Here is a 15,966-nt window from a genome sequence, read left to right as displayed (position 1 = left end):
TCTTCCATCCCCTCTCTTTAGTAATCTGCCCATGTTTGTCTAACTCTTAACCAGAAGGCTCTATCAACTCCCTATATATGAGCAAAATAGTCCATGCAGATTACATATACAGGGCCTAACATAAGCTAGGTGCTGAGTGAGTGTCAACTAAGATTTTTATTACATACTTCATAACCCCCCTTCCTCTGCCTTCACACATAGGTAGCTAGTCACAGAAAGACAAAAGGTACAAAAAAATACCAACTTGGTTTATTGGATAAAAACAGTGGTAAAATGAACATAAAGCCAAAACTTAGAACAGGACATTTTCACATCCTCCTGTGCAACATATTTGTACTTGCCATCATCTGGGGATAAGGGGTTAAATAAGCTCTGGCTCTCTAAAACCCCTCACTCTTCACTGCACTGGAAGGAAGGCTTGCAGTAGAACCCATGAGAGGAGGAAGCCAGAGGCAACCTCAGTCCTGATTACTCCTTCATCGCTAGAAGTCTCTGAGCTAGAGGGAAGCAGGGAAGGGATAAGGAGGCCAGAAGGGCTGGGACTGGCATCCAGGGCCCACTGCCCAAGATGTTCTACAGAGAGCTATCCTTATCCCATCCAATCCCAAATAGGTACCATTGTCAGGCCTTAGGAGGGAGAAGAAAGGAGATAGTTGGTTTGAGAACCAGATGTGGTCTCCGAACAGTCCCCCATCATTGGTAAAACCACTGAAGGCAACAGGTCCAGAGCGCGGGGACCCACACCTCTTTCCTCCCACCCAAGGTAAGAAGGAATTCCTTGGGGACACAGCAAGCCCAGCTGCTCTTAAATCTCCACATCGCTTTCCTTGTCGTTGTCATGGTCTCCGTCATAGAACTCATTGGGTGCCTCTGGCCTGCAAAGCAAGGGGAGAGAGGTGAGGGCTCCACTCTTCAAGCTCCAACATTTTCCCACAGTGGCACCCTCTCTGGAGCCACGTCTTTTTTTTTTTTTTTTTTTAATATTTTATTGATTTTGTACAGAGAGGAAGGGAGAGAGATAGAGAGTTAGAAACATCGATGAGAGTCATCGATCAGCTGCCTCTTGCACACCCCCCACTGGGGATATGCCCGCAACCAAGGTACATGCTCTTGACCGGAATCGAACCGGGGACCCCTCAGTCCCCAAGCCGAAGCTCTATCCATTGAGCCAAACCGGTTCCGGCTGGAGCCACGTCTTAAACCCCTTTGTCAGGGAAGCACTCCTCCCCTTCTATTAGTAGAGACGATCACTAGTATTCCTCCATTCATGTAGTCAGTAAGCATTTATTGAGATTACTCTGTGCTAGCACTGTCATGAGCCTTAGCAATACAGTAGAGAATAAGCCAGACAAAATTTCTGACAATCCCTAAAAACTTACCTAATAAATGAGACTGACAATCACTAACAAAGTAAATAAGTAAATGTGATAATTCCAGATAACGAAGAGTACATGAATAAAATGAAATAAAGGGAGATGTGACAGAAAGTGATGAAGGAAACAAAATTTTCACAAAGGATTATTAGGGAAGGCTGTTCTAAGAAAGTAAGACCTGAAGTTTGAGAAGGAACTGGCTAAAGATCTCAGGAAGACCATTCTGAGCTGCAAAAAAATACCCACCAAGTACCAAAGTTATAAAGGTGAAAGGACCAGTAAGAGCAAGGAAACCAGGGTGTCTGGGAACAGTGAGCATGAAGGAGAGCTGTTAAAAGATGAGACCAGGATGTTAGTAAAGGGCCAGCATGCAGGGCTTTTTAAAAGCATGGTCAGAAATTTGGATTTCCCTCTAAGTGCAATGAAAAGGAGTTTTTACTCAGCCGTTATGACTCAGTGATGATCATTGGCTTATCCAGGAGATCATGGTTCAATTCCCGGGCAGGGCAAATGCCCAGATGTTGGCCAATCCCCAGTGTGGGGTGTGCAGGAGGCAGCCAATCAGTGATTCTCTCTCATCATTGATGATTCTCTCTCTCCCTTTCCCTTCCTCTCTGAAATCAATAAAAATATATATATTTTTTTAAAAAAAGGAAAAAGGGAGAATGTCATCAAAGAGAAGCTGGACAACTAAGTCAGAAAAAGCCCTACCTGACTAGTAAGCAATGTCTCAGTTACTTTTAAGCACACAAGGGTTCAGCCTGTGGAGTCAGACACTCTGGTTTGAATGTCAGCCCTGATAATAAACTAGCTGTGGAACCTTCAAAAAGTTATTTAACCTTTCTGAGCTTTAGAATCTTCCTCTAGATTGTCTGATGGCAACAGGATGATGATATATACGAATTGCTATAAGCACTTAGTATTGAGTTTGATGCTTAGCAAACCCACAAAAAGTGGTAACTCTTATTACCACTATTCTGCAAATAATACACAAACTGGAGACATCAAAGAACAGGAACTCAGTGGGCAGTCTGAAAGAGAGGTAGGACTTAACGACAGGAAGAAGCCTGAGGCTTCGGCTAGCTGTTGAGAGGGGAGGATATAATGCAGAGACTAGGCTCAGATATCAGACTAGAATTATAGATGAAAAGGTCACACTTTGCCAAAAGGAAGAATGTAATCAAAGCTGTTTACCGTTTTGTGTTTTTGTTTTTTTTTAAGAAAACGAAAGTCAATTTCTAGAATTTAAGCCTCAATGACCTGGAGAGGTTGAGAAGGAGATGATGGGTCAAAAAGGAATTCCTGAGGCCAGAGGTTCAGATACTTCCTCAACCACGAGTGGGAATATGGGAGCATTCACAGAGGAAGAAGGCTGTAGTAGTCCCAAGGGTCCAAGCAGTGAAGCCCAGCTCCAGAGGATGCATCTGGAAGCATGAACTCTAAGAGAAGCAGATTCTGGAAGGCACTGAGAAGCCCATCAGACTCTGCAGCAGAGCCAGTTCAAACCTCTAGCACTGCATGGACCAGGACCAGATGTCCTGCAAGTGTCCAGCTGTGGTTATCCTTCAGTCACATAAGTAAATCTGTTCTCCATTAAGTCCATCTGTTTCTGCACTTCTGGTTTCTATTGTCTTTCCCCTTCATTTTTCAGAGAAGCCTACTTGAGATTAAAAATAAATTCTATGCTAGTCTTTCCCCCCCCTAATTCACTGCATCTGTAAATGTTTTAGTATCTATCTCAGAAAGATAACGGCTTTTTAAAAAACCACAATACAATTATCATACCTAAAAGAATTATTGTAATAAAGGAAAGAAATCAAAGGGTCTTAGAGAGCAGTATATGGGCAGTGACCTGTCTAGCTCAAAACCTGGAAGTAAGATGCTGGCAAGAATATAAACTGTTACAGACTTTTTGGAAGGCAATTTGGCAGCAAATATTTAACAATTTAGCACACATAGCCTTTGACTGAGCAGCAACAATTCTAGGAATCTAATCTGCTCAAATAAGCAAGCAAAGATGTACATGAAAGGGGGGAAAGGGAGCCATTGCCACATTCTTTGTAAATAATGAAAAAAATGGGAAATATGTAAATGTCCATCAATGGTACTTGGTTAAATGAGGCTACATCCACACAATGGAATAGTATAGAGCTGATAAAATAATGAAGCAGATATATATATATTGATATGGGAAGATACATATATATATTGATATGGGAAGATACATGTTGCTTTGTAAAAAAACAGAAAGAACCAGTTGTAAGAGATGTAAGTTGTAGAGCAACCCATAAAGAATGACCTAATTTCTATTAAAAAAACTTTGAGAATGAGTGTATATGTGCATTTTTTGTTTATCTGTACATATACTTAATCTATAGAGAAAAATCTATCTGAAAAGATACAAATCAAACTGTTACTTTGTGGAATGGGTTTGGATTTTGTAAATGCAAACTTAACATATTTTGGTGCTGTTTAAAACTTATAATATATGTTGCTCATGTCATTAAAAACAGAGAGAAAAAAAAAGTGTGAAACAGCAGCAGACTGAAAAATAGGCATACTATAGGAAGTAAGCCAGGGAAAATTAAGCTAAGGTCTCAGTTTACTTTTCCCCTCTTCACCTCCCTGACAATCCCTCTAGAATCCCCTCTCTCATCCCTGCCCCAGACCTGCTATAGTTCTCCTCAGGACCCCTCTCCTCTGCATCAGCCTCATCAGTCCTGTCATAGGTCAGGAGGTCTGCGGGCACATCGTGAATCTGGACACTAGGTGCATGGTTCAGCATCTTCAGGTTTTCAAAGATTGTCTGGCGGATCTGGTCCAGATACTGGTTGGAGTGAAGGAATAGAGAGTGAGCAGCTCACAGTGATTGAGGGCATCCACCCTTCCAGCTGCCTTTCACCCCATCATCCTAGTTTTAATCCCATTTTTAATTCTAGTTTGAGTACACCAACTGAGAAGTGTTCCTACTTCCACGCCCAACTGCCTCTACTGTAACCTGTTTAGAATCCTCCTCCAGCTGATATCAGTGAGAGTGATGGTTGATAACTTTCTTCCGTGGTTTCTCTGATTTCCCACATCCTGGACCACTCCCCACCCTTGTGCTCAGCTTCTCCAAACTACTGACCTGGCGCGAGTTCTGATTCTCGATGCGGGTGCTGACATCTGGATGGAGCGTGAAATCTGGGGCAAAGTACTCAAAGTATTCTTAGGAGGGAAAAGATTTGACGGAGAGAGTATGGCTCAGTCAGACAATCAGGTCCCAAGACTTCCCAATCTCTTTCCTTCCCATCCAAAATCCCTACATTATAGTTGCCTAATCTTTTCACTGTTCTGAGCTCAGGGGTTAGTCTATAGAGCTCTGAGAATGTCAGTTTCCTCTCTGCCTTCAAGCCAGGCCATTGTGAGAACAGCCTTTCTGGTGTCGGGGTAAGATGGGGTGGTCCTTACCACTATAGGGGAGCTCCTCACTAATGGCCTCCTCTACCAGCAGCGATGTCTCATACGTCCTGAAACCAACCAGCAGAAGGGGGCAGGCTGAGCAAGTGGCCTCAAGGGCCCACCTTGCTGACCCTCAGGGAGCCCCCAGCTCACACTGGACAAAGGGGAAAAGGAAAATTAGGGAATGTGCTTACCAGCACCGGGCAACATTTCGGACAGTATAACCACCACCACCTAGCACCAGGAGAGGAATATTGAAGCTCTTGACATATTCGACGCATTCCCTATTAAAAGAAACCAAAGGAATTAAGTAAAGGTAGTTATGAAAAGCCAACGAACACCCCTCTTGGTATTGTCTGGAAAGGGGCACAAGGAAACTAGATAGGTTCTATATCTTGATCTAGGCAGTGAAATTTATTTAGTTAAATCCTTGAGATATGTGTACTTATTGTATTTCTGTGTCTCAAAAAAAAAATCTAAAATAAAGTGCACTCCTGTTCTACACACCCATCCTGGCACCCTACCTGTTAATCATCTATTCTCATCCATGCCCCAGCAAAGGCTATCACTTCTAAGCCATAATATAACTCAAATCATCCACTTCTCTCCATCGCTACCTCCTCTACCTCAGCCCAGCACCACATATCCAGCCTAGACAACACCAAGAGCTCCCTAACTGATCTTCCCCTTCCACTCCCGTCTCCCTAAACCCAAACCTTTCTCCAAGCAGCAGTCACAGCAGTCACTTTAAAACATGGCAGTTCTGCCAAAACCGGTTTGGCTCAGTGGTAGAGCGTCGGTCTGTGGACTGAAAGGTACCAGGTTCGATTCCGGTCAAGGGCATGTACATTGGTTGTGGGCACATCCCCGGTGTGGGGTGTGCAAGAGGCAGCTGGTCGATGTTTCTCTCCCATCGATGTTTCTAGCTCTCAATCTCTCTCCCTTCCTCTCTGTAAAAAATCAATAAAATATATTTTAAAAAATAATAATAAAATAAAACATGGCACTTCCCTGCTTCATATATTTCAATGATTTTCCAGTAATAATAATAATCTAGACTCCTTACCAGGTCCAAAGGCTCTATTCAGCCTCACCACTGCTCACCTATCAGACCTCACATACACCACCGCCAGCTTACTCCATGTTCTTGCCTCACTAGTTTTACTTCACATCCTCTCCACACCAGCTCTTCCCGGCCTCACAGCCTCTGCGTGGGCCCTGCCCACCGCGTGGGACAGCACTCTCTCTGCTCTTCCTCAGGGCTCCCTCCTGTTAGCCTTCAGGTTCTCAATCCAAATTCCAACTCCTCAGAAAATCCTTTCCACATCGTACTATCCACAAGTAGGCTCCCCACTGCTATCCTGTACTTCAGCTTCCTATCTTTTCCTTTCATAGGATTTATAACTATCTACCTGGTTTGCCTCTCACGTTTGTCTGTTTCCTACACTAAACTGTCAAGTTCATGGGAGTTTCCCCATTGTGTCCCCATCTCCTGTACAGTGTCTGGAACATAACAGGAGCTTAATAAAAACCTAGTGAGGATAAATAACCAGCTGGGGAACCCTGTTTAAGGTGACCTTTCTGGTTCAAGTGCAATTTGGCACTATTTTTTATTCTCAAGAAGAGGTAAGACCCGCTTTTCCACGACCCCCTCTCTTGTGTTGAGGTTCAAGGCCACTTGAAAACCCGTGGGAGTCACAGGAGGGTAAGTCTCACCCGTGTCCTCGAATGCTGAGGTTGAAGCAGCCCAATCGGTCACAGCCCAGGGAGTCAGCTCCACACTGCATAAAGCAAAAGCGCAGGCAGCTGGGTGAGATAACTGATCAGAATGTCCCAGGTGTGCTTCCCTTCTTCCCTCCCCTTCCCCACCCACTCTTTCCTGCTCGCTTCTCCCAAACCTAGGAAGAGCCCTCCTAATCAGGCACGGGCAGTATTACCTGAAGAACAATGCATGTGGGTTGGTAGAAGTCCACCACCTGGTTGATAACCGGCTGGAAAAGGTGCTTGTAACCTGGGAGAGGGCCAAAGATGGGTACCTGGCACCCCAAGGGGATGGGGAGACAGGGAACAAAAGGAAAAAGGGGGTTGAGAGAGCATATAGCCCAGGAAAGAGGCAACCCAAGGAAACAACCATTGGTTCTGAACTTCTGGAGGGGTCCCAGACCCCTTGGAGTGATGGATGAAAGCTAATGACCCTTTTCCCAGAAAAATGCACATACACATAATGTGTTGTATAGTTTCCAGGAGGAGGAAGGAGGATGGTGGTGGCTCATGGTCCTTTTGAAGGCCATTCATCCTGAAGGATACCTGGCCTAACAGCAGGCAATACCAGGCAGAAGAGGTTAACTCAAGGAGAGAAAGAAGGGGCCCAGTGAGCAGGGAGAAGACTTCAGTACTTACTCTGGTCATCAATGCCATCCCGCAGGGGTACATTGAGACAGTAGTAGCGGCCACTCTCTGCTCCAACTTCATACATGTCACCTACAGGAAGTGGGAGGTGGGGGCTAGCAGCCACACATGGGAGGCATCCACCACACAACTGCTTCAACCCAACCAACACTGAGGGCCTCTCCTTCCATTTGCATAACTGCACCACTCACTCCATAGAGCCAAGTCCCTTGCAACTTGCATTCATTCAACAAATACTTTTTAAGGGCCTACTAGGCACGGGGGATATAGCAATAAAGAGAATTAATGAAATGTTGGAAATACCACTAAGCTTATATTTTTGTGAGTAAACATAGTAAGGGAGACAGTAAACAAAACAAAACACCACAATAAATACAAACAGCAGTGAGTGCTCGGTGAGAAACAAGCAGAGGGATGTGAGAGTAGTGGGCAAGGAGGTGAGTAGTTAACTGGGTGGTTGGGAGAGGCTTCCCTGAGGAGGAGCAGCAGAGCTGAGACCTGAAGGCTGAGAAGGAGCAGTCACGGTAAAGAGCTGAGGGGTGCGGAAGGGACGGGCATTTCTACTCCGTACCTGTGCCGGGGAAGAAGTAGTTTCCATATTTGTGGAAGGACACTGTCATGACCCGGTCAGTGAGGTAGAAGGCTTCCTGGACCCCGTCACCATGGTGGATGTCAATATCAATGTAGAGCACCCGAGGGTGGTACCTGGGGTGAGGGCAAAGACAGGGTCTGAGGCAGAGGTGGACTCCAGGAAGAAAACCCCAGCCACTCCTCCCAAACACAAGGTCTGGGATTATCAAGAGTCTGCTCTGCCCAATTGCACCAAAGTCACCTGAAACCTAACACCACCAGTTCCCTAAGGGCAACCCTAGGGCTCCAGCCCAGATGCAGGGACAGGAGAGGGATGTGCAGAGAAGGATGAGATGTAAACAGGCAACAGGGAATGTGCAGCAGAGCACAGGAAGAGGCAGCCTGGGCAAAGCATGAAGAATTGGGAGAAGCAAGTATGGGGATGGAGATCTGTGTCAGGGCCAGGACAGTCTGAGATCTCGTCAGCTGAGAGTCTCATTAAGTCCCTCCATCGTCTCCCAGGTTACTCACTTGAGCAGCTCCAGGATGCCAATCACAATGTCATTGACATAGCAGAAGCCAGAAGCCTATGGCAAGACAGTGGTCTTGTAAAGGACGGAACAATTCCTCCACCCAGCTGTCCCCTACTGTCATCCTGACCAACCTTAGAGTAGCTATGTCTCCCCCATCACCTCCTCACTCACCTCAAACTTCTTGGCATGGTGCAAACCTCCAGCCCAGTTAATGGCAATGTCACAGATCTAAAAAACAAACACCCAACTCACAGTCCTCCTGCCCACCCCCAGAGACGGGAGCTCATGGTCAGGGTCAAGCCCCGAGTCCAGTCAGCCACAGACAGGGAGAAAGGGACTCAGGGCTGTGGTCACCTTGTTGTTCAGCTGGGTTGCTCCTTGCAGAGATGCGCCTGTGTAACGGGAACAGAACTCAAAGAGTCCGGGAAACACTGGGCTGCAGGGAAGAGGAGAAAGTTGAAGCCATTTTATCTCTGTCCAGACCTCCCAACACCTCTCTCCCAATCCAAACCCCTCCAACGTCCATTCTTTAATAAGCTGCTCTCCCGCTCCCACATGCTCAAGTTACCTGCAAATGTATTCAACAATTTTTTAAATAAATTTTTAAAAATATATATTTTATTGATTTTTTACAGAGAGGAAGAGAGAGGGATAGAGTCAGAAACATCGATGAGAGAGACTCATCGATCAGCTGCCTCTTGCACACCCCCTACTAGGGATGTGCTCGCAACCAAGGTACATGCCCTTGACTGGAATCGAACCTGGGACCTTTCAGTCGGCAGGCTGACATTCTATCCACTAAGCCAAACCGGTCTCAGCTATTCAACAAATATTTTGGACCAAATCGTGTATCAAGCCCTGATGGGAAGTAAAGAAGGATTTAACTCTGTCAGGAAGTTTATACCCTCGCTGGAGAGAGAAGCAGGCAGCTTCTAGGTACTTGAGCATACACACAAAGAGGAAACAAGTTGTAAGAGAACACTGAGCTCTATTTTTCTTAAAAGACTTTTCTGTATCACATTTTAAAAAAAGTTATCTTCCTATAGTATACACAAAATAGTAATAATGATGAAATAACACACAGCCTTTAACACAGTGTGGAACCCAGTAAGCCTTTAATAAATGTCAGCTATCATTAATAGCATCTTCATTTTTTATTAAAAAAAAAAAAAAGAGGCTTGAAGCCAGACACAAATGGCTACATACTATGCAGCTCCATTTAAATGACACTCTGAAAAGGCAAAATATAGGGACAGACCTCAGATCAGTAGTTGTCTGGAGCAGTGGTCGGCAAACTCATTAGTCAACAGAGCCAAATATCAGCAGTACAACTACTGAAATTTCTTTTGAGAGCTGAAAACCGACTTCTGCAAATGGGCTATGAAGTTTCAATCGCACATGGTATTTTGTGGAAGAGCCACACTCAAGGGGCAAAAGAGCCGCATGTGGCTCGTGAGCTGGTTTGCCGACCACTAGCCTAGAGTTAATGTAGAGAGAAGGGATTAACTTCAAAAGAACATGAGGAACCTTTGGGGGATAAATGACCTTGTTGTCAAAACTCTCAGAACTGTATACCTAAAAGGGATGAATTCTACTGTATGCAAATTATATCTTCATAAACTTGACCTTCAGCAAAAGAAATGCTTTAAAAATATCCCCTGCTTTAGGTCTCCAAGGAAATAGTGGAGTTGACACATTGGACTATGTGAAAAAGAAAATTGTAGGGAGTATTGTTTTGTTTTGTTTTGATTTCTTTATTGATTAAGGTGTCCTTTGGCTGATCTCTCCCCCATACCCCCACCCTCCCCTAGAGTGTTTTTTTAAAATATATTTTTATTGATTTCAGAGAGGAAGAGGGAGATAGAGGGAAACATTAATAATGAGAGTGAATCATTAATCGACTGCCTTCTGTACACCCCCTCCTGGGGACTGAGCCTGCAATCCGACCATGTGCCCTTGACTAGAATTAAGCCTTGTCCACAGACCAACACTTTATCCATTGAGCCAAACAGGCTAGGGAGGGAGTGTTTTGTTTGTTTTTTTAAATATATATTTTTATTGATTTCAGAGATGATTGGAGAAAGGAACATCAATGATGAGAGAGCCTCCTGCACACTCCCTATTGGGGATTGAGCCTGCAATTTAGGCATGTGCCCTGACCAGGAATCAAACCGTGACCTCCTGGCTCATAGGTTGACACTCAACTACTGAACTACACCGACTGGGTATAGAGATTTTTATAGATTCTCAGAGTTTGAGCAGAATTTGTGATTGACACCTAGACAAGTAAGCAAATGAATAAACAATGAAATTATCAGCTCCAGGAAAAACAAAAACTTATATAAGAAAATTATTAAAATCATAGTATACTATTTGTCTCAATGGTAAATTAATTTTTCAAAATTAAAAAAAATATAAACAAAGGCCGAGACTGGTTTGGCTCAGTGGATAGAGCGTCGGCCTTTGGACTGAAAGGTCCCGGGTTCGATTCCAGTCAAGGGCATGTACCTTGGTTGAGGGCACATCCCCAGTAGAGGTGTGCAAGAGGCAGCTGATCCATGTCTCTCTCTCATCGATGTTTCTAATCTCTATCTCTCTCTCTTCCTCTCTGTAAAAAATCAATAAAATATATCTTTAAAAATATATATTATATATATATAAACATAGAATACTTATTTAATAAAAAATGTTATATAACTATATTCTGAAGATAGGAGGGAAGGGGAAGCCAGGTGATGTATAAGGAGACTAAATGCTCATCTTCAATTCTAAGAGTTTAATAGACCATTGCTAAATTAAGAAATATCAATATGAGCAACTTATAAGAAACAGTATAGGAAAGTAACATGGTTAACAGCCTAGATTCTGGGGCAACTACCTAGGTTCAAACCTTGACTCTTTAACACCTAATGATTGTGAGTCTGGGCAAGATAAAGCTTTCTGTGCCTAAGTGTTCTCATCTGTAAAAAGAAGATAGTCATAGACCCTGATTCGTAGGGGTAGTTGAGACTAAATGAGCTAATGACTGCAAAGCATTTAGAATAGTACCTGACAAACAATAGGCATTACCTAAGTATATTACACATTAGTAACTAGTAAATTAATATTATTATTTTGAAGTGCAAAGATAAGTGGCAGAAGAACTAGCTAAAGAAGCTAAAAGTGGCTGCCTCTGGAGAGAGGGATCTATAAGTGGAAGGGACAGTTCTGGGACTGGTTTATTGTTTGTTTCCCCCCCCCATTAAAAGCCTTGTAGTATAATTTAGCTTTTATATTAGATTGCTTTGAAAACCGTCAGAAGTTAATTGAAAGGAAAAGCTCTCATTCTCATCTGAAATACAGATAAGCACGTGTGACAGTAGGATGCCGCACAAAGGGTCCCCCAGGAGCATTCCCTCAGTGCACAACGGCTTTCCCGGCCCCAGCTGTGGCCTGAGGGCTGACTCTGCATTTGCAGACCTATAAAGTGAAGTCAGAAATAGCAGCAGCAGCAATAACAAAAAACCAAGAAACCACCCAAGGCAACATGTGACTGAACACCAAATGACAGTGCGATGTGCAGGACAGACCTCTGCGGCTGCAGTGGTCAAGACAGGCTGTGTGGTGTGAAACTCCCTGGTGGTGTGAAGGCTGGTAAGGCCTTGGAGAGGCTGGTGTCAGTTTCTCCAGCCCAGGCTACTTCTATTGATAGGATATTTTAGGAAAACAGATTAGGGTATAATAGTATTTTATTTATTTATTTATTTATTTATTTATTAATATATTGTATTGATTTTTTACAGAGAGGAAGGAAGAGAGATAGCTAGAAACATCGATGAGAGAGAAACATCGACCAGCTGCCTCTTGCATACCCCCTACTGGGGATGTGCCTGCAACCAAGGTACATGTCCTTGACGGGAACCAAACCTGGGACCTTTCAGTCCGGCGCAGACCAAAGCTCTATCCATTGAGCAAAACCGGTTTCAGCCTAGGGTAGTATTTTAAAACCTGGGCTCTGGTTCTGAATTCTGCCACCTCCACTGACCAGTTATGTGACTCAGGCAAGTTACCTAAATCTCCTCAAACTTCAGTATACCCAAAAGCAGGAAAAGGACTATCACATTTCAGGGTTAGTGTGAGAAGTGGATGTAGCAGCAATCCTCTGCATTGCAGAGTAAGCACTCAAAAAATGGTAGCTATTGTAGGAAACTCTACAGGATCAACAGCCTGGTCTCTTCAAGAATTAAATTCAGGGGAAAGAAATGTTATAGATTAAGAATTTTAAGAGACATTATCAACCAAATGTAATCCTAATATAAATCAATCAAGTGCAATACAGGAAAATTATAAGAAATAGAAAAAAATGTGAATATTGATTGCACGCAACTCTGATGATATTAAGGAATTACTGCTAAATTTTTAGGTGTGGTAGTAACATTGTGCATTTTTAAAGAGGATCATTTAGAGATACATAAAGTATTCACAGATAAAAGAATATGATATCTGAGAATTTTTGTTAGAAAGGAAGGGCGAGGGAGAGAAAAACAGCCAACAGCTGCCTCGAATGGAACCAGCAACCTTTGGGTGCACAGGATGACACCCAACTGAGCCACACCAGCCAGGCTGGGAATTGTTTTAAATCTAAGGTGATCCCTGCAGGGTGTTTGTTGGTTGGAGTGTCATCCCATGTTTGATCCCCACTCAGGGCATGTGAGGGGGTCAGCCATTGCCTCCTGATAGATGTTTCTCTATCATATCAATGTCTTTCTCTCTCTCTCTCTTCTTCTCTTAAATCAGTAAAAAAAAAAATAACATCCTCAGGTGACAATTAAAAATAAATTTAAAAAAATGATAACCAGCTGAAACCGGTTTGGCTCAGTGGTAGAGCGTCGGTCTGCGGACTGAAAGGTCCCAGGTTCGATTCCGGTACATTGGTTGCGGGCACATCCCCGGCAGGGGGTGTGCAAGAGGCAGCTGGTCGATGTTTCTCTCTCATTAACGTTTCTAGCTCTCTATCTCTCTCCCTTCCTCTCTGTAAAAAATCAATAAAATATATTAAAAAAAAAAGATAACCTAAAGTGAGGGGATATAGATGAAAATTTGCTTACAAGTGTTGCAGCTGCATGATGAATGTATGGAGTTTGCTGTACTATTCTTTCAGAAATGTTTGAAATTTTCCCTAATAAAAAGTTTAAAAGTAAACTGAGTAAATGGTAGCTTTTATGGTCACTCTTTTTCATGGGTGTATACTCTTTTACATGGGTGTAAGCAAGGATCAGGGCTTATTTTTCTTATCCATTCCCTTTCCCAAAGGGTCTAAATTTTCTTGGTATGGTACAAGCCCAATCATGTAAACCTGATCACAACTACCCACTCTCTTGCTTTTTCAAACACTTTGAAGGCTTGCCTCTCTTCTAGGGATAAAAACTCCAATTCATCATAGGGCTGTCTATTTTTTAAAGGCCCTGCCTATCACTGCAGCCTCAATTCAGATCACTCTTCTCTTCATATTCTGTGGTTGGCCATTTTTGTTCCTCAAATGAGTCATATTCTATCCTACCACAGACCCTAGCACATGTCATCCCTACTGCCCATGACATTCCTCCCCTCACTCTCTCCTCCCAACCATTGTTACCTAATTACCTCTTACTCTTTCTTTTCAGATCTCAGCTCAATATTTATTATTTCCTCCAGGAAGCCTCCACTGCGAGACTCCCAAAGCTGGGTAATTCTCCCTCATATATACCCTCATATGCTGTCATGTACCCTTCCTTTATGGGACTCACCACAACTATAATATTAAAATTTTGCTATTGTTGATCATTGCATCCCCAGTATTTGGCACAGGGCCTGGCCTATAAATGACCAATAAATATTTATTGAATAAACCAATGAGTAAATGATGACTCGCTGACTCAGCATCTCCCCACTTACTGCCTCCAAGACCTCACTCAAGTGTTCTCCTTGAAACGCCTGGCACCAAAAGTCCTATCTTCTCACCAGTCATCGCCCACGTTGAAGGCGTTAAGGCTCTTGGTGAAGCCTTGCATGTTGGTGGGGCTCACTCTCTGCAGGAAGTCAATGTAGTCCTCAGAGTGGAAGCGGCACATGTCATGCTGGGAGGCCTGGTATGGCTTGAAGACCTCAGGACAGAAACACAAGGTGAATCCAGGCAGGGTGAGTCTCAATCATGGAGCTGAGACCACCCACACTGGGGATCACCCAAAACCACACCTGCAGTACCCTTACCCCGAGTCCTTGTTATGCTGAGGCAGGAGAGAGGCTCTGATAGGCTGGGTGGTTTGTTAGGATCAAGCCCCCTAAAGACCACTGGGTGGTTTGTTAGGATCTTCTAAAGCCCAAAGTACCCGGGGAGGGGGGATGTGGGGGAGGGGGGTGTCTCATACTTCTTTAGAAACTGGGCAAAACCAAAAAGACTTTCTCTCCCCCAAAAATGTACATGCCAGCAAAAGATTTCAGGAATTCATAGATTCATGCACCAACATCACCTCAATCTCTTCTGTGACCAATTTACTGTCTGTGGCTCAGCACAAGCCGTGGACACTCATTCATACGTTAACTAATTCCCCTTGCAACGCATGAGGGCTGAGCTTAACTGTTTATAACCGCAAATCACAGCTACAAATTCCAAGCTAGGGACCGAAAGCATGTTTCCCTGGGAGATGAAGGGTTGGGTAGTGATTATCTGTGTGGGGGTATTCTAGGTTTAAAAAGTAATACCCAGAACATCTGCTATCCTCCACATACACGTTTACACACAGGGCTATGGTCCTCCCTGGAGCTTCAGCTCCTTGTTGGTGGAGACGGGTTGCAGAGGAGAAGGGATAGAAACTGAGAGTAAACCTCACATCCCCTTTCCCTTCTCTGAGGCTAAAAGCACTGCCCACACCCTAAAATTCTAGGAAGAAAAACATCTTCAAGTCTTCAAACCAGCCCCACTCCACCCTAATCCGTTAAGAGTTGGACCACCTGAGATCAAAGGGTGGCTGACCTAAGGTGAAAGAGTAACTCCCCTTAAATCGGTGCGTGCACTCACCAGCACTATGCATATGGGGGGAGGGGTGCTCCTGGTTCCTTCCATCCAGCCTGCCCCCACCCCCACCCCCACCCTCGGGTGGGTCTCCCTGGGTGAATTCAGTGCGGCCTACCTAGTTTAGGGCCGCAGCTCGGCCCCCCACCCTCAAACCCACAGTGGAGGCGGCGAAACTCACGATCATCTTCTTGTAGAGGCCATAGTGCAGGACCAGACTGTGGGTCAGTGCCAAGCGGTGAGGCTTCATAGGGTGCCCAGCCCCTGGGAGTAGAGAGTTCGTCAGTGGTGGTGGCCACCCCCCGGTCTCGAAACCTCCGCACCCCGAACCCGTCGGGTCCCACCACCTTGTCCCCTCACCGTAGTGGAAGTTGCCCACGTCCGGGTCGTAGAAATAGGCCACGGTTTTGGCCATGGTGCCCGAGGGACCAGGCCCCGCGCCTCAGCCGCCCGCCCGGCCGCCGGCCCCGCCTCCCGTCGTACGTACGTGCTGCGTCAGCACGTCGCCGGCCTCTGCGGGAACCGGGAACCCAGGCCCCACCCTCTATAGGCCACGCCCAAGACACGCCCCCTGCGGCTCTGTTCTGGGCGTGAGCGTCAGGGCTTGGGC

General features: G+C 44.8%; 1 protein-coding gene across 3 annotated transcripts; it reads right to left on the bottom strand.

Moving 5' to 3' along the window:
* Positions 1 to 227: 227 nt before the first annotated feature.
* On the bottom strand, positions 228 to 15,880 carry HDAC3 (histone deacetylase 3). Of its 3 annotated transcripts, XM_036425306.2 has the most exons (15): positions 15,717 to 15,880; positions 15,538 to 15,620; positions 14,306 to 14,448; positions 8,681 to 8,762; positions 8,498 to 8,554; positions 8,325 to 8,380; positions 7,795 to 7,928; positions 7,215 to 7,295; positions 6,752 to 6,825; positions 6,531 to 6,595; positions 5,009 to 5,098; positions 4,824 to 4,882; positions 4,501 to 4,580; positions 4,043 to 4,200; positions 228 to 875 (listed from the first exon to the last, which is right to left on the bottom strand). In XM_036425306.2, the coding sequence occupies exons 1-15, from the start codon at positions 15,769 to 15,771 to the stop codon at positions 806 to 808; spliced, it is 1,287 nt and encodes a 428-aa protein (XP_036281199.1). In that variant the 5' UTR covers positions 15,772 to 15,880; the 3' UTR covers positions 228 to 805. The 3 variants fall into 3 exon arrangements, with proteins under 3 accessions (XP_036281199.1, XP_036281200.1, XP_036281201.1); XM_036425307.2 differs by lacking the exon at positions 14,306 to 14,448 and having other exon boundaries at positions 15,717 to 15,738; XM_036425308.2 differs by lacking the exons at positions 8,325 to 8,380; positions 8,498 to 8,554; positions 8,681 to 8,762; ... (1 more) ...; positions 15,538 to 15,620; positions 15,717 to 15,880 and adding an exon at positions 8,056 to 8,210.
* Between the last annotated feature and the right edge of the window lie 86 nt (positions 15,881 to 15,966).

The sequence above is a fragment of the Pipistrellus kuhlii genome, unplaced genomic scaffold (assembly GCF_014108245.1).
Source record: "Pipistrellus kuhlii isolate mPipKuh1 unplaced genomic scaffold, mPipKuh1.p scaffold_m20_p_8, whole genome shotgun sequence".
NCBI lineage: Eukaryota > Metazoa > Chordata > Mammalia > Chiroptera > Vespertilionidae > Pipistrellus > Pipistrellus kuhlii.
The sequence above is the reverse complement of the archived record's forward strand: the minus strand, read 5'-3'. Positions and strand labels throughout refer to the sequence as shown.